This window comes from Leuciscus leuciscus (genome assembly GCF_965113295.1).
Source record: "Leuciscus leuciscus genome assembly, chromosome: 12".
Taxonomy (NCBI): domain Eukaryota; kingdom Metazoa; phylum Chordata; class Actinopteri; order Cypriniformes; family Leuciscidae; genus Leuciscus; species Leuciscus leuciscus.
Window position 1 is genome coordinate 41469586 of NC_138736.1, and position 24973 is coordinate 41494558.

The 24973-nt window shown below is 40.3% G+C and overlaps 1 protein-coding gene across 1 annotated transcript; it reads right to left on the reverse strand.

The window, feature by feature from the left end:
• Positions 1–615: 615 nt before the first annotated feature.
• Positions 616–24701, reverse strand: slc6a19a.2 (solute carrier family 6 member 19a, tandem duplicate 2). Its single transcript, XM_082186531.1, has 12 exons — positions 24396–24701; positions 20182–20322; positions 19560–19697; positions 18664–18845; positions 16115–16225; positions 14718–14830; positions 13815–13943; positions 12766–12922; positions 4285–4489; positions 3295–3454; positions 3009–3171; positions 616–1392 (listed from the first exon to the last, which is right to left on the reverse strand). Exons 1-12 carry the CDS (start codon positions 24598–24600, stop codon positions 1171–1173), a joined length of 1926 nt encoding a protein of 641 aa, XP_082042657.1. The 5' UTR covers positions 24601–24701; the 3' UTR covers positions 616–1170.
• Positions 24702–24973: the final 272 nt, after the last annotated feature.

Genomic DNA, 24973 nt, shown 5'->3' on the forward strand with positions numbered 1-24973 from the left:
TTTTTCTTCCTGAAATAAGTGATTAGGTTTATACGGTGGATCCTGAGATATACCAACTATATATATTTTTTTTTTTTATTTTCATTTTTCATGTTAAAGTTTAATAATTTTGTTGTCTTTGGCATTTTTATTTATTTCAATGTCTACATAGTTTTATATTTTATTTTTAGTTTATTTTAGTACTTAGTACTTCAGGTTTAACTAAATGAAACTGAGAAAAGGTAGATTAAATAAAATAAGCTTTATTTATACAGTCGTGTGAAAAAGAAAGGACACCCTATTGAATTTTATGGTTTTATGTATCAGGACATAATAAAAACTCATCCGGTCTTTTATGAACCTCAGATGAACAACAACACATGTCATATCACATAGTGTCATTATTAATTTCACAAAAATAATGAAGTGCGTTAATATCAGTCAGACGCTGATAATTACATGATTAAGTAAAATTATCAGAAGAAAATTGAATCAAATTATTCTTTTGACCAAATATTAATGTCGGAATTATGTTTGAATAATTCTAACTACTATATAAGTATTACAGGTTATGCTCTGCTGTGTGTTGAACTCTTGAACGAATATCTTTACTGCATCTTTAAACGCTAATCAATGTTCATTATCAAATCTGGTTTATTATTAAACTGGTATTGTTAAGAACAACAAGAACACATCATAAAAATACTGATAATACATTTACAATTACATGGACCTCTAATGCTTACCGTCACTGTACACTGACATGAACAACAGTATTATATGAGATAAAGCACACAATCCCCCAATAATTTATCTTAAATGAAATATTAGCTGATATAGGAGGAAAATTGATGGGGGAAAAATCAGATCAAATATTTTTCTTGCTCCTGACTTCCAGTTCGATGCGCATGAAGCCACAGCAAAGGCATCTGGGTAAACGGCTGTCATTAGTGTTAGACTGTGTGTAGATGTCAGTAATGGTTTGTGTATCTCCAAAACAATAAAATAGACACATGTGAACTCCACTTTGTGTATATACATACAAACAACAGCAACTGAAACAGTTCAATCACTTCAGTGCAAATCCCGTGTGTAAACTCGAGTACGTATCGATGGTTATTTCCTAACGCAGTGAAGGTCAAAGGTCAGGCCAGTATAAATCCCTCATGTGTGTGTGTGTGTGTGGTGTCCTCAGCTCCGGCTGTGACTGTCGGTCTCGTCGGGCTGTATCTGTATTTTGTCAGAGATGGAGTAGAGCGGCTGGGATGTGTCCTGGGATGAACAGCACCGGTTCCTGATGAGTTTGTACAGAGCCACGGCTGGGATCACCAGCGCTGGAATGCCGGACAGAATGAAGATGATCACGTAAATCCAGTCCGGGTACGAGCGCGTCGCCAGCAGAGGGAAGTTCTCCTGTCAATCACACACACACACACACACACACACTGGCCTTGATCAAACACTCACGTTCAGTTATTTGTCATCTTTATTTATGTCTAAGAGTAATAAATAAATAAATACATATTAATAATAAATAACTATATAAACAAATGAGTAATACATAAAGAGTAATAAATAAACTTGTAATGCATAAATAAGTGTAGTAAATATAAATAATAAATACATGAGTAATAAACAAATAATATGTGTTAAATGTAAATATGAGTAATACATATGAATAATATAATGTGTAAATAAATGAGTATTAAATACTCATTTATTTACATCTATGAATTATTCATATGTTAATCATATTTATGTATTAAACATTTATGTTTATTACTTATGTATTTATTATTCATATTTATTTATTACACTATTTATGTATTACAAGTTTATATATTATTGTTATTTATTTATTTCTCATTTATTTACATTAATGTATTCATATGTATTTATGTATTATTCGTATTTATTACTCATGTATTTATTATTCATATTTATTTATGACATTTATTTATGACTTATTCATATTTATCATACATTTATTTATTACTAATTTATTTACATTTATTGATTAATGTATTATTCATATTACTCATATTTATTTATCATATATTTTTGTATTACTCATTTATTAATTGGCTATTTATTTATTATTCATATGTATTACTCATATTTGTATATTTTTTATTGATGTTTTACACATGTATTTATCAGACACTATACACACTTTGTGATGTAAATGTGGCAGATTTTGACGATGGATAATTTTCATCAACTGTCACTGGATCACAGTTACTTCATTAATTAATTTCTGAAAACTAATTTAGAAAACACACCTAAAAGTATCTTTCTTTCTTTTCCTTTTTTAAAATAGCCAAAACTATTGCAGATTCTATGAGTTTGTCCAGAAATTAATAACTTAAATTTATATTTTTTTATCCCATTCAAATCTATTTCTTTATGTTTTACCATAGAAATAAAATGGTTATGGCAACCCTTGCTGACTTAGATTGATCTAAAGGCATTTTCAGAGCATGTGATTGGATACGGTGTGGTGCGGATGGGCACCGAGGGCCCTATTTTAACCATCTAAGTGCATGGTCTAAAGCGCATGGCGCAAGTTCACTTAGGGCGGTTCACTTAGTTAAACAACGGGAAAAATGGTCGGCGCTCCCGGCGCATGGTCTAAAAGGGTTGTCCCTATTCTCGTAATGAGTAATGGGTGTGTTTTGGGATTTACGTGCGTTAAACCAATCAGAGTCTCATCTCCCATTCCCTTTAAATGCCAGTTGCGCTCGCGCCATGGCGGATTCGCTATTACATAATGGAATTTGATACGCGTCTCCAGAGCCAATGCGCCTGAACACACCTCGTTCTCAGACCAGCAGCCCATGGGCGCACAAATAGACGCAAATGCATTTGCTATTTAAACAACGTGGCGAAGGACGTGAAAATGAAAACTGCGTCGGGCTGAAACTAGCATATAACACTTGCGTCGCGCTTGGCGCTGCATTGCGCCGGGTGTAAGATAGGGCCCGAAGTGTATAATTGCATATATATGAGTATATATGAGATGCACGTACCGACTCTGGGTCCCAGGCGATGTACGTCAGCTCTTTGCTCACAGTCGTGATTAAGTAGAACAGGAATATGACCAGAACTATGAGAGGACTGATCAGTCTCCAGGTGGCCTGCCAGAAGAAGTTGGGCTTGTGCCCGATCATGAACTCGATGTCGTCATTGAACCTGCGTTCAGAAGTCATGCACAGCGTCACAAACCAATCATCATCCAGCTGCAGTCGTGTGGCTTGGCATGCAAATCTCACTTGCCAACATTCATTTTTCCATGCATCCTTGCCATAGACTCACCTGTCAATCCCATAAATGTAAGAGACAGCCATCATCTCACAGAAGGCAATGATCAGTAAAGGAATCGATCCTGCAAAGCTGTCGAACAGAGCCAGCCAATAGTCACCAGAACCCTGAGCGAAGATGATCGCGAGACCAAAAGAGACCAAACACACCAGACCTGAAACACAATGAAAACATAGAAGATCCAGTAATTAGTTCAACGTCACCAAAAATAAATTTTTATGGAATATTGCAGTTTATTCTGGTGATTTATTGGTGAACAACATTAAATTCATGTTCCTTGTAATTTTGAATCAGAATACCCCCCCCCCCCCCCCCCCCCCCCATCCATTGAATTGAACCATCCAATCAATTCCCACAGACAAAATCAAGCCCCGCCCACATTTGTTCTTGTTCTAGAAGAGTCTCACTTGATTTACAGTCAAACCAAAAACTATTCACACACCAGATATAATTTTTGATATTTCTTCACTAGTGTGTGCAGGACACTATAGTTCATTTCTGTAAGTGAGAAGAGCAAAAGAAAGTAAACTGTGACATATTATACCCAAATATTCTTCATACAGTGACTACCAGTAACATTTATACAAAATTTGGGACCAAAAATGATTCGGACACTTTGAGCTGATCATGTTTTGCTGAAGTGTTTTGTCTTTAATTGCTAATGCTCTTTTTACACACAGACTGAACACAATGAAGCATTGCTTGGTGATTGGTTGAGCTAAACTGGTATTATCTAATTGTGTAGTTAAATTTAACAGCTGACAGATATTCAACATAATTCATGTGTGAGACAGTCTAACAGAAGGACGGACAAAACCAGTCAAATATCAACTGATCTGATAACTCTGAACTATAATGTTCTAAACTATAGTGAATAAACTGTGATAATGTGAGAAATGTTGAAGGTGTCTGAATATATTTTGGTTTGACTGTAAGACAAGCACTACTTCCGTTTCATGCCGACTTCATTTTGTGTACATGTACCTGTGTAAACCTCCTTCGGCCACTTCTTTGGGAGGATATTGAGGTCCTGGAGAGGAGCGACGACACCTTCAACACTCCCGAACATGGTGGACAGTCCCAAACAGAAGAGCATGATGAAGAACAGCACGGACCAGATTGGAGAGATGGGCATCTTGGTGATGGCCTCGGTGAACACGATGAAGGCCAAGCCGGTTCCCTCGACGCCCTGCGACAGTAAAGTAAAGTTAAGTAAAACCCTTATTAAAACAGCCATATTTATGAATATTAAGTGTAGCGTCAGTTCTGGCAGGTCACGTTAGTCAAGCTCTCATCGGTGACTCTCAGCTGATGCGTCTACCTATAGGAATACGACGCCCATCACTGTATACATATATACAGCTCCTTCAGTATTATCAGCAGATATCGCGTTTCTCAGGAGCTCATTACCCTCCTCCATCCCCAGCTCCTCTCGTTTCTCAGGAGATAATTACCCTCCTCCATCCCCAGCTCCACTCGTTTCTCAGGAGATAATTACCCTCCTCCATCCCCAGCTCCACTCGTTTCTCAGGAGATAATTACCCTCCTCCATCCCCAGCTCCACTCGTTTCTCAGGAGATAATTACCCTCCTCCATCCCCAGCTCCACTCGTTTCTCAGGAGATAATTACCCTCCTCCATCCCCAGCTCCACTCGTTTCTCAGGAGATAATTACCCTCCTCCATCCCCAGCTCCTCTCGTTTCTCAGGAGATAATTACCCTCCTCCATCCCCAGCTCCTCTCGTTTCTCAGGAGATAATTACCCTCCTCCATCCCCAGCTCCACTCGTTTCTCAGGAGATAATTACCCTCCTCCATCCCCAGCTCTACTCGTTTCTCAGGAGATAATTACCCTCCTCCCTCCCCAGCTCTTCTTGTTTCTCAGGAGCGGATTACCCTCCTCCATCCCCAGCTCCACTCGTTTCTCAGGAGATAATTACCCTCCTCCATCCCCAGCTCCACTCGTTTCTCAGGAGATAATTACCCTCCTCCCTCCCCAGCTCCTCTCGTTTCTCAGGAGATAATTACCCTCCTCCATCCCCAGCTCCACTCGTTTCTCAGGAGATAATTACCCTCCTCCATCCCCAGCTCTACTCGTTTCTCAGGAGATAATTACCCTCCTCCATCCCCAGCTCCACTCGTTTCTCAGGAGCTGATTACCCTCCTCCATCCCCAGCTCTACTCGTTTCTCAGGAGATAATTACCCTCCTCCCTCCCCAGCTCCTCTCGTTTCTCATGAGATAATTACCCTCCTCCCTCCCCAGCTCCTCTCGTTTCTCATGAGATAATTACCCTCCTCCCTCACCAGCTCCACTCATTTCTCATGAGATAATTACCCTCCTCCCTCCCCAGCTCCTCTCGTTCCTCATAAGATAATTACCCTCCTCCATCCCCAGCTCCTCTCGTTCCTCATGAGATAATTACCCTCCTCCCTCCCCAGCTCCTCTCGTTTCTCATGAGATAATTACCCTCCTCCCACCCCAGCTCCTCTCGTTTCTCAGGAGATAATTACCCTCCTCCCTCCCCAGCTCCTCTCGTTTCTCAGGAGATAATTACCCTCCTCCCTCCCCAGCTCCTCTCGTTCCTCATGAGATAATTACCCTCCTCCATCCCCAGCTCCTCTCGTTCCTCATGAGATAATTACCCTCCTCCCTCCCCAGCTCCTCTCGTTTCTCAGGAGATAATTACCCTCCTCCCTCCCCAGCTCCTCTCATTTCTCAGGAGATAATTACCCTCCTCCCTCCCCAGCTCCTCTCGTTTCTCAGGAGATAATTACCGTCCTCCATCCCCAGCTCCACTCGTTTCTCAGGAGATAATTACCCCCCTCCATCCCCAGCTCCTCTCGTTTCTCAGGAGATAATTACCCTCCTCCATCCCCAGCTCCTCTCGTTTCTCAGGAGATAATTACCCTCCTCCATCCCCAGCTCCACTCGTTTCTCAGGAGATAATTACCCTCCTCCATCCCCAGCTCCTCTCCTTTCTCATCAAGCGTAGCGTTAGTTCTGGCAGGTCACGTTAGTCAAGCTCGCGTCAGCTGACTATCAGCTGATCCACATCTACCTATAGGAATACGACGCCTATCACCGTATACATATATAAGCTGCTTCAGTATTATCAGCAACTATCGCGTTTCTCAGGAGCGAATTAAATGGCGAAATTCGGCAGGCAAACAACATCATCTCACAAGGAATCGTGCAATCGGGAATTTAGCAAGAGGAATTCTTTCCCCACAAGGATTTCACCTCAGATTCATCTTAAACTTGAACACGAGATTTGCCGCATTGATCATAAGTTCCCTGATTTGGAAGTGACCTTGCTGCTCGCATCGCTGCATTATTGACACAGGACTCGATGTGATTCATTCTCCATTCATCTCTGAAAGTCTTCACAAAGCTAAGCTAAGTCCTTTTTTGCTCATTGCTCAAATCTATCAGGGTTTTGGCAACATGCTTGTTGCTAATGCTATACGTGTGGCTTGGGCTAATCTAACTTAGTCGTTTTCATTAAAATGCTCTTTCTAGGCTTACGCGATCATATTGGCTATGTGCGTTACTATGTGTTGTCATTGGCAACTGATCGCGTTGCACAGGCTGTGCTTTTAGCACTATGCAGCACAGATTCAAGCAGCTGCTTGATATGAATTAACAATTCATGGTGCAAACGGAAATATTCTGCTGTGGCACAGCTTTAAAAAAGACAGTAAACAGTCACAATTCAGTTGAGTCACTTCGGACACGCTTGGTCTATCTAGTTCTTGGAAACACGTCGTTCTTAAAGCTACAGTGTATTGTATACCGTGCTTGCATTTGAATGCATTCTTATATTTCTTTTATTTTTAAGAGCTTGCATTTTTATAGGCTGATATTCAACATGGTTCTATATTTAAGCTGTGTAACTTATATTAAGTAAAAATAAATAAAAAAATAAAAAAAAAGTGATTGAAACACTGCTTGTTCTAAGGCTAGGCCTATCTAGTGGCTATTTGAAAACTGCTTGCATTAAAAGCTGTCACTTGCTATTGGGAACATGGTTGTTGAACTTTTAAGGTTATTTAGCCCAGTCGTTATTTGGAACATGACGTGTTTTAGGCTTATATCTGGTGTCATTGTGTCACATGCTATGCTAAGCTTATCAGGTATCAGCAATATGCTGTCTTTTCAGCAACACTGCTATAGCGCATACTGTCCTCAGCGCATGCCGAAGTGCTCAAGCGTTGTTTTATGCTTATCTGGTTGTATTGGAAAATGCTCGTTCTTTATTCTATTCGATTATTGCAACGTGCTGCTTTAAAGTTACCACATGCTTGTGGCTAAAGCTATCTAGATATCAGTAACATACTTGGTACACAGTACATTCACCGCAGGGGTCTGGTATTCAACACTAACAACACCATAGTTTGATGGTCCTGTAAAGGAGTGTGAAATCATGGGAGTCGTCATCTTCACCTCCACAGCCGATGGAATCCGTAGGACGGGAGCAGGAATCATGTTCATGACTGAGGAAGCACACTGTATTCATAGCTTAGCTGCGCACTGCATATGACTCGAGCTAGAGGATGTATGCTTCTCCGATCGGACTACACTAGGTTTAATACTAGTCCTATGGTTATACAACATGCTAGTTGTATCAGTTTGGTTGCTGCTAGTCTGAGCTATTGCTGTAGGGTGTATGCTGTAGGGTGTATGCGGGGGCAGTCATGGCCTAGTGGTTAGGGAGTTGAACTGGTAACCCAAAGGTTGCTGGTTCGATTCCAGAACCGGTGGGAAATGACTGAGGTGCCCTTGAGCAAGGCACCTAACCCCTAATCGCTCCCCGGGCGCCACACAAAGGCTGCCCGCTGCTCTGGGTGTGTGTATCCACGTTTGCAGTGTGTGTGTGTTAACTACGCACTACTCTGCTCCTAATGTGTGTGCATTAACTTGGATGGGTTAAATGCAGAGGTCAAATTCCAAGTATGGGTTACCATACTTGGCCGTCACGTGTCACTTTCACTTTCACTTTCACTTTCCCCTGCCAAATTACACCAGTTTTAGCAATGGTTCTGCGATTTACACAATATGCTTGTTGTATCAGTTGTTGCTGCTGCTCGGGGTGTAAGCTTCCCCCAATAGATCCCGTACAATGGTTAAATTGGCTACAGCAACACGCTTGTTGCAATGCGTTTTGCTTGCTCCAGTGTGGGGAGATGTTAAAAATCAAATAACAAAAACAATTTTGTTTTCTACAGAAGTAAACTACATCCAAGTATAACAAGGTCATGATGTCATTTACAGTCGTCACTCAACGAAACTGGAACTGGACTGCGGATATACAACAAGCAGCAGCTGATACATTTTTGATATCACAATTTTCACTTTTTCATTTCAGGTGGTATGTCATTCATTGCAATATGCATGTTTACTGCTAAGCATTTCGGGTATTGACAACATGCTTGTTGCTATGGCTTATGCGGGTATTGGCATCATACTCGTTTAGGTCATCTAGGTAAGGGCAACATACTTGTTGCTTAAGGCTTTCCAGTATTGTTGGTAACATGCTGTTGCTCAAGCTTTTCAGGTATTGGCAACATGCTTGTTGCCCTGGCTCACTCACGTAACTATAAAGCATCCAGATTGCGCTGTCAGTTGGTTTTGGGGGATATTGGCATATGGTTGTGTTTTGGGGGGTTATTGCTGCTCTCCCTGCTCTTATCCATGCTAGGCTGCATGGATGCGCAGGGAGTTCTCGCCCAGAACGGAACCATACCGCCAATCCAAATTGTATGCTAATTGTCAATCATATATGACGATAGTGGTCCTGACAGAAATCAAGCGTGGCGTTAGTTCTGGCAGGTCACGTTAGTCAAGCTCGCGTCAGCTGACTATCAGCTGATCCACATCTACCTATAGGAATACGACGCCTATCACCGTATACATATATAAGCTGCTTCAGTATTATCAGCAACCATCGCGTTTCTCAGGAGCGAATTACCCTCCTCCATCCCCAGCTCCTCCTCTCGTCAGTCAGGATTTGGCATTCTGATTCCCTTCGAATCAGAATAAATTCTCAAATTATGTCGTACTTTAAAATCTTGAATTAATGATATCTGCAATACATTCATGTTGGTTCAGTTCTGTTTACCCCAAGGGGGGTTATTGCTGCTCTCCCTGCTCTTATCCATGCTAGGCTGCATGGATGCGCAGGGAGTTCTCGCCCAGAACGGAACCATACCGCCAATCCAAATTGTATGCTAATTGTCAATCATATATGACGATAGTGGTCCTGACAGAAATGAGATAATTACCCTTCTCCCTCCCCAGCTCCTCTCGTTTCTCAGGAGATAATTACCCTCCTCCATCCCCAGCTCCTCTCATTTCTCATGAGATAATTACCCTCCTCCCTCCCCAGCTCCTCTCGTTTCTCAGGAGCTGATTACTAGGGTTGGGTATGGTTTCATTTTTAGCGATTCCGATTCTGCTTATCGAATCCGGTTCTTATCGATTCTTGTTTCCGATTCCAATATTTTTTGGAGGGAGAAAAAAGGGCAAATACTTGAAGAATAAATATTTCTACCTTTTATTCTTGCCAATTTTAAGCAATAACCAATAAAATGGGTAAAGTGAAAGAAGTCTCTTCATATATAGGTGTTGATTACATTATTACTCCAGTAGGTGGCAAAAATCGACTGGTTTTTTTTCATTGAATTATTTATTCAAGAAGACTCGAGAGATTTGTTTAAAAACGGTGAATCATTAATTAATTAAACAAGTAGCCTATTTATGAAACACAAGTATTAATTATTCAAACGAGTTAAAAAAAAAAAAGACTATTAGACTAAACATGTTATTCTGAGTAGTTGTCTGATGTATGTAATCGTGATCTCCATTTTAAACAAAATAAAAATGATTGATTGATGATTTTAAGCCACAGTGTATTAGTGTAACTGAATTAGGGACCGTGCACATATCGCGTCTAAAAATGCATGGAAAAGCACGGCCGCGCCGCATTCTCCTCCTTTCCACAAGCGCTTGCGCTCCCGTGGCGTCTGTCATTGCTATGCAACTATGAACTGCGCTCTCCATGATGACGACGAGGAAGTATCAGCAAAGGATGAATTCATTTATAGCCCTTGCATTAGCTTTACTAGGCTACTAGATATATTTATGGAGATGAGAAATAAAAACCCGCCCTGTTCAGCTGTTCGGCCGAGCCTTCGATGTTACAGAAAGGTTGGGTGTTTTTTGTCACATGACCTGCGCACCGCTTGCGGCATTCTGAAAAGTTGAGATGTTTTCATCTCGCCGAGGCATAGGCGCGCCTGCAAAAACGGGTGCCACGCACCGCATGTTCGTCGCGCCCACGTCGCTTCTATTATGAACGTGCTTGCCGCAAATAACGAATTTGCAACTGTCCCAAAGTCAGGAATCGATAAGAGGAATCGTAATACGTGCGTCTTATCGAATACCCGGTTTTTGGAAATTTGTTACCGGTTCTAAAATGGAACCGGTTCTCGATACCCAACCCTACTGATTACCCTCCTCCATCCCCAGCTCCTCTCGTTTCTCAGGAGCGAATTACCCTCCTCCCTCCCCAGCTCCTCTCGTTTCTCAGGAGCGAATTACCCTCCTCCATCCCCAGCTCCTCTCGTTTCTCATGAGATAATTACCCTCCTCCATCCCCAGCTCCTCTCGTTTCTCAGGAGCGGATTACCCTCCTCCATCCCCAGCTCCTCTCGTTTCTCAGGAGCGGATTACCTTCCTCCATCCCCAGCTCCTCTCGTTTCTCATGAGATAATTACCCTCCTCCATCCCCAGCTCCTCTCGTTTCTCAGGAGTGGATTACCCTCCTCCATCCCCAGCTCCTCTCGTTTCTCATGAGATAATTACCTTCCTCCCTCCCCAGCTCCTCCTGTTTCTCAGGAGCGGATTACCCTCCTCCATCCCCAGCTCCTCTCGTTTCTCATGAGATAATTACCTTCCTCCCTCCCCAGCTCCTCTTGTTTCTCAGGAGTAGATTACCCTCCTCCATCCCCAGCTCCTCTCGTTTCTCAGGAGCGGATTACCCTCCTCCATCCCCAGCTCCTCTCGTTTCTCAGGAGCTATTACCTTCCTCCCTCCCCAGCTCCTCTTGTTTCTCAGGAGTGGATTACCCTCCTCCATCTCCAGCTCCTCTCGTTTCTCAGGAGCGGATTACCCTGCTCCATCCCCAGCTCCTCTCGTTTCTCAGGAGTGGATTACCCTCCTCCATCCCCAGCTCCTCTCGTTTCTCAGGAGCGGATTACCCTCCTCCATCCCCAGCTCCTCTCGTTTCTCAGGAGCTGATTACCCTCCTCCATCCCCAGCTCTTCTCGTTTCTCAGGAGCTATTACCTTCCTCCCTCCCCAGCTCCTCTTGTTTCTCAGGAGTGGATTACCCTCCTCCATCCCCAGCTCCTCTTGTTTCTCAGGAGCGGATTACCCTCCTCCATCCCCAGCTCCTCTCGTTTCTCATGAGATAATTACCCTCCTCCATCCCCAGCTCCTCTCGTTTCTCAGGAGCGGATTACCCTCCTCCCTCCCCAGCTCTTCTTGTTTCTCAGAAGTGGATTACCCTCCTCCATCTCCAGCTCCTCTTGTTTCACAGGAGTGGATTACCCTCCTCCCTCCCCAGCTCCTCTTGTTTCTCAGGAGCGGATTACCCTCCTCCCTCCCCAGCTCCTCTTGTTTCTCAGGAGTGGATTACCCTCCTCCATCTCCAGCTCCTCTCGTTTCTCAGGAGCGGATTACCCTCCTCCATCTCCAGCTCTTCTTGTTTCTCAGGAGTGGATTACCCTCCTCCATCTCCAGCTCCTCTCGTTTCTCATGAGATAATTACCCTCCTCCATCCCCAGCTCCTCTCGTTTCTCAGGAGCGGATTACCCTCCTCCCTCCCCAGCTCTTCTTGTTTCTCAGGAGTGGATTACCCTCCTCCATCTCCAGCTCCTCTTGTTTCTCAGGAGTGGATTACCCTCCTCCCTCCCCAGCTCCTCTTGTTTCTCAGGAGCGGATTACCCTCCTCCCTCCCCAGCTCCTCTTGTTTCTCAGGAGTGGATTACCCTCCTCCATCCCCAGCTCCTCTCGTTTCACAGGCGATAATTACACTCCTGCCTCCCCAGCTCCTCTCGTTTCTCAGGAGCTGATTACCCTCCTCCCTCCCCCCAGCTCCTCTCGTTTCTCAGGAGCTGATTACCCTCCTCCCTCCCCCCAGCTCCTCTCGTTTCTCAGGAGCGGATTACCCTCCTACATCCCCAGCTCCTCCTGTCTCAGTCAGGATTCGGCATTCTGATTCCCCTTGAATCAGAATAAATTCTCGAATTATGTTGTACTTTAAAATCTTGAATTAATGATATCTACAATACATTCATGTTGCTCCTGAATGACGGCTGGTGTTGTGAAACACACACACACACACACACACACACACACACACACACACACACACACACACACACACACACACACACACACACACCTGACTGAGGAAGGTCTGCATGTCGCACGTCTTGAGCTGGAGCTCCTGAATGACGGCTGGTGTCGTGTTGTTGAGATGCTGAAGAACACTGTTATAGTTGCTCTCTGTGACGTTTCCCTCCGGCAGATCAAACGTGTTCATCAGAGCCAGGATGTTACTGTCAAGAAACAAAAGCACAAACAAATTAGAAAACGATAAAAATATAAAATTACATATTTTAATGTTTATTAATTTTCTTGTTTATTCTTAATATCATTTTTTTTAAACAAAAATGTATGAAAAAATATATACATAAAATATACAATAACTGTATATAAAGCCTATAACAAAATATATTATATATAATGTGTTTGTGTGTTCACATTCATGTATATGATTTATAATTATTTTAATATGTATTTCAAAATATGTATATTATTAAAAAAATATCAAATGTATTATAATCTATATGTATACTTATTTAAATATATATTTCATATATTTATTTTAAAATGTATTAAATATATATTAAGTAAAAATATAAAATATATTGTAAACTGTTTAATGTTTATTAAATATATTAATTTTATATTTATCAAATGTTTATTTAAAATACATATGTATATACAATTCAACAATATATATTAAATAATATAACAACATATGTATTAATATAATTAATATATTTTATTAAATATATATATTTCTTTATTTTTAAATATAAAAAATAAAAATATCAAATATATTGAAATCTATGCAATTTATTAAATATATGCATTTTATTTTTGAAATATATTAAAAATGTAAAGTTAAATTAAAAAGTAAATATGGACTCCTTTTAACTGTGGGCACTATAAACTGTTGTTCATTAATAAACTTTTCTTTTTTTTCTTTGTTTTCTACAGAGAAAACAACAGTGTACAGATTTGGAATGTCATGGAATGTCAAATAATGCCGACTATTATATTTTGGTGAACTATTCCAGTACAGTTGTGTGTATAATGTCAGATCTGCCCCTGCTGTGGTTATCTCTGATGAACAGTGTGGTTCTGAGAGAGATGCTCATGTACCCGTTCAGACAGTCGTCAAACCTCTCGGTGGCCCTGAAGCCGATGATGGAGTAAATCACGATGGCGGCGTAGACCGACGTGAAGCCGTTTATCACAGAGATGATGACGGCGTCCTGCTCACAGTTATTACTGCAGACATACAGGAGAACATGTTAGCGAGCAGGGTTTCAAATGAACCTTTTCACTCACCGGTCAATTTGGCTACACAAATTTTATGTTACCAGCCATTCAGAACTTCTACTAGCTATTATTTTCATTTCTTATTCAAACAAAATCATGTCATCTAGCTTCTCCTCTCTTCCTCTTTCATCCTCATCCTTTTCACCAAAAATGTATTTTTGACAGATCAATACAGTACAAAGAACATAAAGAAATGTAGGATTTTAACCAAATGCTTTTTAATCTTCGCTTTTGCTTTAATGCAAATGAACAAGCACAGTTATGTGTAGTGTAGTGACGTGTGTGTTCAAGTAAGCCAGATATGAGCAGATTCTGTGCAATACACTGTATTTAATATATCATGATGAATCACGAGTATTTGCACTCAATCTGCACAGATTTAACTTACAAGAACTTCCCCAGCAAACTGAGTAAATACAATAACCCGCCAGATTGGCTCGTGATTTACTTACTTTACTTTATACTTTATTGTCCCATTTCTGGGAAATTTGTCTTGGACAGCATGACATGGCCAGTACACAACTTCGATCACACACAACACAGTACATACAATAACATGCAATGATAAGAGAATAGCAACTTTTCAGCATTTGCCGCCACTGTTGATTTTTACCCACATTTGGCGGGTGTTCATTTCAAACCCTGTTTGCAACGTCATCTTACTGACACAAACTCACTGCTTTACTTTACAGCTGTGAAGAATAAAGAGCTGACGAGACTCACTGCACAGAGTTATAGCTGGAGAATGAGATGAGTCCTCCAAACGCCAGAGAGAAGGAGTAAAACACCTGAGCTCCAGCGTCCAGCCACGTCGCCGGATTCATCAGCTCGTCCAGCTGAACGAGACACCATCCGTGAGGAAACAGCATTCATACACTTACATCATTCATACAGACCTGCAGTCACAGCTGGATTCGCCTACACTTTAAGTTAATGTTAACCAGCATTAAATTGTTAAATATTGACAAAATATTAGAAAGGCTGAATCAAAGTGAATAACAATAAACAATAAGTAGGACAATCTCTTTAGAACTGGAGAAATGTGCTCGATAGAAGGAAGTAAATGATGAATAGAAGCGGGCCCAAGACCGAACCCTGAGGAACACCCCGGGTTACTTTAGATGATTTTGATCGGAAATGTTTAAGTTGAACTGAGTGTGACCCGAGAGATCATCTAAATCAAGACAGGGGTGCCAGTAATCCCAACAGTGTGTGTTTTTGTCATTTTTAATAGCTCTATATATTTTTTATAATTTTTTATTTCAGTTTGAGTCATTTTGTTGCTTTTGTTATTTTTATTAGTTATTGTTTTTTAAAGGTTCTATCTAGTTATTATTCATTTTTAGTTATTTTAGTTCAAGTTAAACTACAGGTAAGTGAAAATGAGAAATGTTACTTTGGCAGCTAGCTGAAAACAAATAAGTGAATTTTTTTAAATATTTTATTTTAGCTTAGTTAAGCTTTATTTAATTTTATGTAACTAAAGTGCTTCTTTATGGTTTAAGTTTTATTTTAACTATAATAACCCTGTCTACAATAGATAAATAATTAAAATGACTTGGTTCACATCAACCAAAAAGTAAAGTTAAGTCAATCGGTGTCAATTTTGATTTCATGATGATGATTTCCGGAGCTCGACAGCTGTAGCCGGTGTGAAAGAACAGCCCAGATGCTGGAAAACATCTGTATTTATGCAGGAAAAGAGTCAATGATGAAACAATATCATTTGAATGATTTTCTTTCTTCACTAAAGAATATCGGTAACACTTTACAATAAGGTTCATTAGTTAACATTAGTTAATATACTAACTAACATGAACTAACCATGAGCAATACATTTGTTACTGTATTTGTTAATCTTTGTTAATGTTAGTTAATAAAAATACAGCCATTCATTGTTTGTTCATGTTAGTTCACAGTGCATTAACTAACGTTAACAAGATTTTATTCATGTATTAGTAAATGTTGAAATTACATTAACTTAGATTAATACGTGCAGTTCATTATTAGTTCATGTTAACTAATGTAGTTAACTAATGTTAACTAACGAACCTTATTGTAAAGTGTTAGAATGTCTGAGCTGCAGTTTTCCACACAACCCAAGTGTAAAGTGAACGTACGTCTGGAGTGAAGAGGAACTTGATTCCGCTCACAGAGCCTTTGAGCGTCAGTCCTCTGATGAGGAAGATGGTCAGGACCAGGTACGGTAACGTGGATGTCACGTACACAGCCTAGAGAGATAGAAACCACACCATCAGTATCCGAACACAGAGCCTGAAACATGAAAACCTGACATTTATTAAAACCCTTCTGCCGTGCTGAAAATCCTTTGCCTAATTTTGTGTTCTTTTAAATTGCTTGCAAATGTCATTATGCTATATTATCACCAAATATTGAATTAAATATTTGTATCAACTTGTTTTCTTTCTTTTCTGAGCTTATAGATCGTAGGCCTCGCTGATCTGAGAAAAATTCAAGTTCAGGGGCCGTATTCACAAAGAATTTTAAGGCTAAAAGTAGCTCCTAACTGGAGAATTTAGGAGCAACTCCTAAAAATAATGGGCGTGTCACTCGTAACTTTAGGACTCCTAATTTTTTTGACTAAGAGTAATTCACGAAGCATTTTAGCCCTAAAAGTAGCACCTAAGCCTGGGACAGCTTAAAAGAAGTCGAGAGGACTCCTAACTCAGTAAGACCTATTCACAAACCGCTTTTTGTGGCATTTCACGTTGCGATGTTTTGAAATGCGTATGCGGCGGCTACAGGAGCTGCCAATCGCGAGGGAACAATTTTGCATTGTAGGCATAACTAGGGATGCAATAACGCCACCAACAACAACCAAAACTAGGTTACTCATTGCATGTAAACTAATTGTAACGTTTCATTGTGAATCAAATTAAAATGTTCTTCTTTTTGCAAACGTAGGCAGAGGCATATAGTGACAGATTAATTCAATAATGTTGCAAAGATATTGCATCAATCCATATGTTTCATTAGGCTACTAGGCTATTTGTTTTGCCTTACTCTTTATTCATTTAGGCTATTTATTCAGTTATTCATCATCTTCCGTCCTTTGCACTACTTGTGTAGCGCACGCATTCTCAGACCTGTCACCTGTCACTCATCATCGTAGGGGAGGTGTTTGGAATCATTCCCGCGTTACAATCATCAGCCAATCAAGGTGGTCACTTCAGTCAAGCTCGTGCATGAGTAATGACGTCATCCATAGCAACGAAGACTCACTCTTAGTTTAGGAGTTGTCATTTTTCTTTACTAAGAGTAGGTCTGAAAGGCGTTGTGAATAACTTTTAAGAGAAAACTCCTAGCTAAAATCTTTTAGTGCGATTTAGGAGTACTCCTAGTGGTAAGATAAAATGCTTTGTGAATACGGCCCCAGATCAATGAGGCCTACGATCAATCAGATCCAAAAGAAACACAAAACCTATGATAACTGAAAGAAAACAAGCTGATGAAAATATTGAATTCAATATTTGGTGATAATATAGTGTAATGAGAGATTTATAAGCAGTTTTTTTGTTGGCGGGTCATTTTTGGCCCGTAACACCACGAGTTTAACAAGGTGGAGAGAGAAAAAAAGGTTTTGGGAAGTTGTTACACCCTATATGAGCAAAGTCAGTAAGTTTTAGTCCAATGCATTTGACATTAATCAGTATTTTTTTATCAGCTACGGTTCAAACTGACCTGAACACGAAGCACATTTCTCATTTAAAAATACTCATGTCGTTCAATAGAAAAAAAATACTAAAATTATTTGAAATTAATTCACAAAATTTCATGCAGTAATAATTTTTTTTATTTCTGCATTTAATGAAATATGCTTTTTTTGTCTGCAATTTTTCTAAACAATAGTCATTATTTTGGTTGTGAATGTACTTTAGTATCATGAAAATAATCTCGAAATGCAAAAAATCACATCCCCCCTGTGGGGAAAATCCAGCTTTTAATGTTGTTTATATGTTTATGTGGTGTGTTTAATATGCTTTAAGACAAACCATATGTAAATTCATAAGGCGACAGCATTGCTGAGTATTTCCTCCTTAAAACTGCAGTGAACCAAAGACAGTCTCAAAAACACGCTTTGAAATCGCTGGTGTTTCTGACGTCACAAACTACCTTGTAACCAATCAGATCAACGTGTGATCGTCAACCAGTGGATCTCTGAGCTGAGTGAGTGGGGGCGGGGCTCATTTGCATATTCATAGATCCGCATATACTAAATGAGGCAAGGGTGTCGAGTTACACTCAAGATATTTTTAAGCCATACATAATTTTTTTTTACTGCTTACCCAAAATCAATTACTAACCCTGAGGAGCGAATGAGCAGCGTAACATGTGAAACTAGATAACCCGAGGTCAACCCGAGGTCAACCAAGGCATATATCTGGGTGTGGATGTTCTGGTTAAGCATTAGCTAGCGCACAGACACCAACACTACAAAAAAAAGTCATAAAACTGATAATCGGAGGAAACTGATACGCGTCACATGTTTTACACTATTATAAAAAGAGCACAAAGGTCAGCTGTAAAGATACCAAACGCCACTAATGGGGTCCAAAACAACACGAAAGCCCACTGATCTTCCCTGTGTGGTTGAGAGTGATGTGACAGCAGTAAATGAGGTGTAAGTGTGATGGCCGTGAGCTTGCACCTTCCCGGTGGTCTCGATGCCTCTCAGACAGCAGACCCAGAGGAGGGTCCAGGCGCAGAACAAACACAAGACGATCCACCACTGCAGACCTCCAGAGTCCCCGATCACCGGCGTCGTGTTCAGAGTCTCTCTGTACCAGAAATAATCCACCGGAGAGCTGCGCTCGCACTCCGACACAAACCCTGCTCACACACACACACACACACCTGGATCTGTAAATCTGCCTGTGTCAAACCTTACAGCCATGCTTCAAAATCATTTGTGACCATAGATATCGGTGACACTGAAAGCTGAATAAATAAGCTTTCCATTGATGTGTGGTTTGTTAGGATAGAACAATATTTGGCCGAGATACTATCTGAAAATCTCGAATCTGAGGGTGCAAAAAAATCTAAACTTTGAGAAAATCTCCTTTAAAGTTGTGCTATTGTGCTGCATTCACTCACAAAAGTACATGTTTTATATATTTATGGTAGGAAATTTACTAAATATCTTCATGGAACATGATCTTTACTTAATATCCTAATGATTTTTGGCATACAAGAAAAATCTATAATTTTTACCCATACAATGTATTGTTGGATATTGCCACAGATATACCCGTGCGACTCGAGACTGGTCACGTGATCCAGGGTCACATATCATCAAGATTGAACAGACATTACATTACAGGCATGCAACATGCAAGAATAAAACATTTCAGAACGCAAACTTATTTTGCTTCATCAGTCAAAGTGTCTTTATTTAAGAATGTTTAGATATTTGTACTGGAAAACAAAACAAAAAATAGTGAGCAAGATATATACATTATTATATTTTTTTGCCATGTAAAACATTTAGCTTTTTATTTGGCGGGTTGTCTGTGGTAGTTGTGTGTGCAGTCAGGTGACCCGTACCTGTCCGGTTCTCATTGACGGGACACTGACTCCAGGGTAAAGGGTCCTGGAACGAGTTGAAGAAGTACCACATGACCCAGGCAATGATGGTGTTGTAGTACATGCCCACCATGAAGGACACCAGCATAGAGGCGATACCTGAGGGCGAGAATCACCTTTAACACCTGATCATGTCATGTGCGAGTTCACATTGACCTGCACTGTCTTGCATTATGGTTGATTATGATTTCACAGTTAGTGTGTAATGTCGCTGTTTGAGCATAAACAACATCTGCAAAGTTACAATGCTCAAAGTTCAAAGCAAAGGGAGATAGGGACACACACAAAAACGGTGCGTTTTTGCTCACCCTCAAAAACTGACAACTTTAACATGCTATATAAAAATATCTGTGGGGTATTTTGAGCTAAAACTTCACACACACACTCTGGGGACATCAGAGACTTATTTTACATCTTGTGAAAGGGCATTATACCTCCCCTTTAACACTCACCGACTCCAGTGACAACATCTTTTGTCGGCCACCGTAACTTCTGTTGGGTGCAATTCGCAACCTCACCACTAGATGCCGCTAAAACTTACACACTGCACCTTTAACATTGAGTGTCTTGCTTTAACACTCACCGACTCCAGTGAGATACGGGTTGATGGAGCTCCAGACGCCGACGCTGCCCTTCCTCAGTCTCTGTCCGATGGCAAACTCCAGATGCAGGAGCGGGATTCCCTCCAGAACCAGGAGGATCAGGAACGGGATCATAAACGCTCCTGGAAAACAGTCGGTCAGATCATTTATTTTCAGCAGCATAAACTCCTGTAATCCATTTTATGGCACACAATTTCCTTTATGGTGATTATAGTTATTTTAAATGATCCCTATTGAAGTTGAAATTGCAAAAGCAACATCAAATCAAACTCTAGAACCGAACTGAATTTTCTATTTGAACTTTTTATTGATGATTTTCAATCAGAGAGTTACTAAAAGAAAGACAATACAGTATTTGTTTCAACATAAATCCAGCTGAAATTAAGCAAAAACATTGGACCTAATTGATTTTTCTGTCCATGTTCTTGCGTTTTGTTTTGTATTGCGTACTGTAGATAAGTATAGTGTAACGAGTGTAATCGCTGTGTCATTCTGCAGCAGCTGTTTTAGAAAAAAAAATGATTACATCAAACATCTGAGCGTTTGACTTTTATCAGCTCGAAGCTTCGAAAGTCCACATGATGATGAAGATAACCTGAGCTGAAGGTGAAGCTCGTCACTTCATGTATGATCATCATGATCATGCGCTTTCATATCTCAGATTTCTGTTCCTGTATGTTTCATTGACGTCTCAGATGTTGGAGAACCTGACACAAACAGCTGTCCTACAGTAAGAGTATAGACATATAAAACCAACGTGAAGAAGCTCATGTTTGAGTTCATATGGAGATCTATAACTTTTGATTGCAGACCTAACCTGAAACCAATCTGAGTACAGTTTAAGACAGTTGAGATCTCTTCCCTTTCCCGCAGTTTGAGCCGCATCGGTTGTTGAGCTGTCGGGAATACTGGTTCCAATTCAGGAATCGAATACTTGAGGTCAGGAATCGAATACTTGTTATAAAATAAACATTTCTTGTTCTAAATGTTTTTTCTTATCGATTCCTTTGTGAGCATTTCAATATGACTTTAAAGCATTCAAGCGAGAGACTCGCTGTTTTCTGTTTTCAGGCGTGTGTGTATCAGTATATTGGATCAGTGCAGCTCTTAAAGTGACAGCAGCCTAATATTCCTGCTGCCGTCTCTATAATAACACTAATATTCCTGCTGCCGACTGTAGACTTGGAATCAAGCCTTTTCCCCGTTATTATCTGATTCACAGGACCGGACACCAGTTATCTTGCCAAGAAAAATCTTTATTCTTACATGTCAGGAGAGAAACTCTGCTAAGATGTTATAATTACGCCAGGTCTATGCGTTCCCGTGTTTCTCTGCCGTAGTACAGTAAGATTGAGCTTATATACACCACTGAGGGACTTTCGACGTCCTTGTAAGGTAGAAAAAACATATTGTTTAAAGATGAGACGTATATGCTGATGCTTACACATGTACAATCCACTTTCCACATTAAGAAACTATTGAAACTATGATAAGCGTTCTGTCCTGAACACATGACCATGCTCATATTCAGTTATAGTCATAGCGCTACCTGCTGGCAACAGGAAGTGACATGTTTAACACTGTTGTGGACTCCTTATAGCATAAAAAAAAGCCAGCAAGTGCTAAACATGCTAACAACATACTAGAAACATGCTAAAACATGCTAGCAAACACTTAGCTAAGAGCTAAAGCATGCTATTAATGCAATTAAATAGGAATTTTCTGTAACTCAGCCATGGAATGTCCAATCTGCCCCAAACTTACTATGTAACATGCTAGAAACATGTTAAAACATGCTAGCAACACTTAGCTAAGTGCTAAAGCAAGCTAGAAATGATAAAGGAAGTTGTTGTAACTTAAGCATACAATGTCCAATCTGCCCCAAACCAAGAGTCCTGCCCTGAACACATCTACATGGCGATATTCAGTTATAGTCATAGCGCCACCTACTGGCAACAGGAAGTGACATGGTTACCCTGTAATCCAGTACTAGCCACATACTAAAATATGCCATTGTGTTCTAAACATGCTAGAAACATAATAAACATGCTAGCAAATACTTAGCTGAGTGATAAAGTATGCAATTATCACCATAATAAAGGACATTTTTGTAACTAACTTTGACATAACTCCCGACTGAGCCTGGGTTCTCCCAAGGTTTTTTTTCTCCATTAGGTCACCTGATGGAGTTTTAGGACACCATTAGGTCACTTGATGGAGTTTTTCGGTTCCTTGCCACTGTTGCCTTTGGCTTGCTCAGTTGGGGATATTTTGGGGATATTTAATTTAATTTTATCAATCAATAAATTCCTCTTGAAACAAACTTTGTTGTATTATTTTAATTTAATACTGTGAAGCTGCTTTGATGCAATCTGTATTGTGAAAAGTGCTATACAAATAAACTTGACTTGACTTGAGTTGACATACTCCTCCTATATTTACCTACTTAAATGCACATTACTGCGCATGCTCTGTCTTTCTAAAGCCACTGGGTGGCGGTGGCACGGGTGTGAGGGCCCTTTCATCGCTGCTTGCAGCTTTAATTATTTCTCTATATTTGTAATGGTCACCAGCTGGAGTGCCCTTGAGAGCCACCAGAGGGCACTACACATCAGACTATTGTCATTCCCTCACAAACTACATTTCCCATAACTCACTGCCCGGACTCTTCATCCATTACCACATACACCTGTGTCTCATTACATTGTTTAGTTCACCCCATATAAGCCTGGTTTTCTCATTCATTCTCTGCAAAGTCTTGTTTAGTGTTACACTGCAGTTCTGAGCATTCTCCCTGGTTTCATGTCTCTTGGTTTTTGGATTTCTTGCCTCTTGGTTTTTGGATTTCTTGCCTCTTGGTTTTTGGATTTCTTGCCTGTTCCGTGGATTAATCTTTTGCCCGTGTTCCCTGCCTTGTTTTGTTTGTTTGTATGGACTGCCTGCCTGTGTTTGACCCTGCCTGTACTTTGGATTACATCTTTGGAGTACCCTGTTCAATAAGTACTGCAGCATTTGGATCCTCAACCTTTGTGTCTCAGAGCAGTTCGTGACCATATTAAACTAGCAAACAGACACATGGAGACGTTCAGAAATTCTGAATGGAAACTTCCATTCAGTTTTAATAGCGAAATCAATCTGGTGTTCATTAGCAGTGGAAGCATCTGTCGCTCTCCTGAAGTTGAATTAATGTTTAACTATAATCGTTTTAAGTGGCTGCTTTCAGCCCATTACGAGCCTTTGGGTTTTATGAGGCGTGTTTATAGTGGATCCATCATATGCGTATGAAAACACACAGAATTACATCACTTCCATCTTTAAAAAGCTAACAAACATTGGTGTGTTTATGGGTTGTACTATTTTACTATTCCCAGAATCACTTTTAAACGAATTGCTTTTAATACATTGATATATTTACTAAATTTACAAGCCAATTTTTTTCTCTAAATCAAGTATTTTCATGCATCACTCCTTAAAAACTATCATAAAAATGTCTTAATGTCATTATATTACATGCAAAACATCAAATCAAGTGGCTTTGATGGTAAATGAAGCACAAAAACAACTGTTGTTGGGTTTGAAATGCTAAGATGTTGTGTTGAACATGAAGTCTGTCAGTGTTAGTTAGTTAGTTAGTTAGTTAGTTAGTTAGTTAGAGGATGATGTTGCTAGTTAATTTAATTATGAACTGACTTCATACATGCACTCAAAAAAATATTTAAGATTTATGTATTTGAATTCCATATAAAACTTTTGACTTACACAGTTTTAACAAACAAATAAACTCAATGTGATGCATATTTGTCAGTCATGCATAAATGAAACGGGTCAGACACAATAACCAGGTTCATATATTTATCATCAATACATTTAATTTGTTTCAATCTCATGCATTTTAATTAACTGAATATTGCTTGTTTCATTTCAACCATATTCATACTTTTCAACTCAATACATATGAACACATTTATGCTGATTCTAAGCAATTTGAATAAATGCACTTTTGAAAATGTGATCTTTTGAATACGATCAAATAGATGCAAATAGTTAATAAACTATACCGTGATGTCTAACTCTCTCATGTGTAAGTTTTCTATGTTTCCAGGTAAGAAGAATGATGTGTGTGTGTGTGTGTGTGTGTGTGTGTGTGTGTGTGTGTGTGTGTGTGTGTGTGTGTGTGTGTGTGTGTGTGTGTCACCTCCTCCGTGGCTCTGGCACAGATACGGGAACCTCCAGACGTTTCCCAGTCCCACACAGAAGCCCACACAGGTCAGCATGTACTGGGTTTTGTTGTCCCACTGCGGGCGTTCTCCAGCCTCCTCCAGCTCCAGCTTCTCCAGCTCGGCGTGAGAGGGGATCCGCTCATCCAGACCCGGGTTCGGGAGCTTCAGCTTCAGCCTCATCCTTACACTGCAGGGTGATCGAGTAGCGGACCGGAGCTCAGGGATCAGCTTCAGGGAAGTGTGTGTTCTCTCTCAGAGATGAAGAGATGCAGTGATGACAGGAGATGCCAATAAATACTGGCAGTGACTTTCACAAGGTGACCTTTAGCACTGACATCCCACACACACACACACACACACACACACACACACACTCACGCATATGCCGTTTTGACAGGTTAGACTCGAGGTGTGAGATCAAGGTTTGTCTGGTTGGAAAGGGCAGGGAATCATATCTGTGCATTCTTGCATTTTGAAAATATTTTTTGGTTATAAAAAAGAAAAAATATCTTTTATTCAGCAAGGACACGTTAACATTTTTAAAAGAGACATT

What these genes read in the sequence shown, in the direction of transcription:
- slc6a19a.2 (XM_082186531.1), bottom strand. Translation starts at nt 24,600, where the DNA reads ATGAGGCTGAAGCTGAAGCTCCCGAACCCGGGTCTGGATGAGCGGATC. An exon ending in CCCGTATCTCACTGGAGTCG is followed by an intron (nt 19,698 to 20,181) that starts GTGAGTGTTAAA and finishes TCTCGCCCTCAG; the next exon opens with GTATCGCCTCTATGCTGGTG. An exon ending in GCCGAAGGAGGTTTACACAG is followed by an intron (nt 3,455 to 4,284) that starts GTACATGTACAC and finishes ATTGTGTTTCAG; the next exon opens with GTCTGGTGTGTTTGGTCTCT.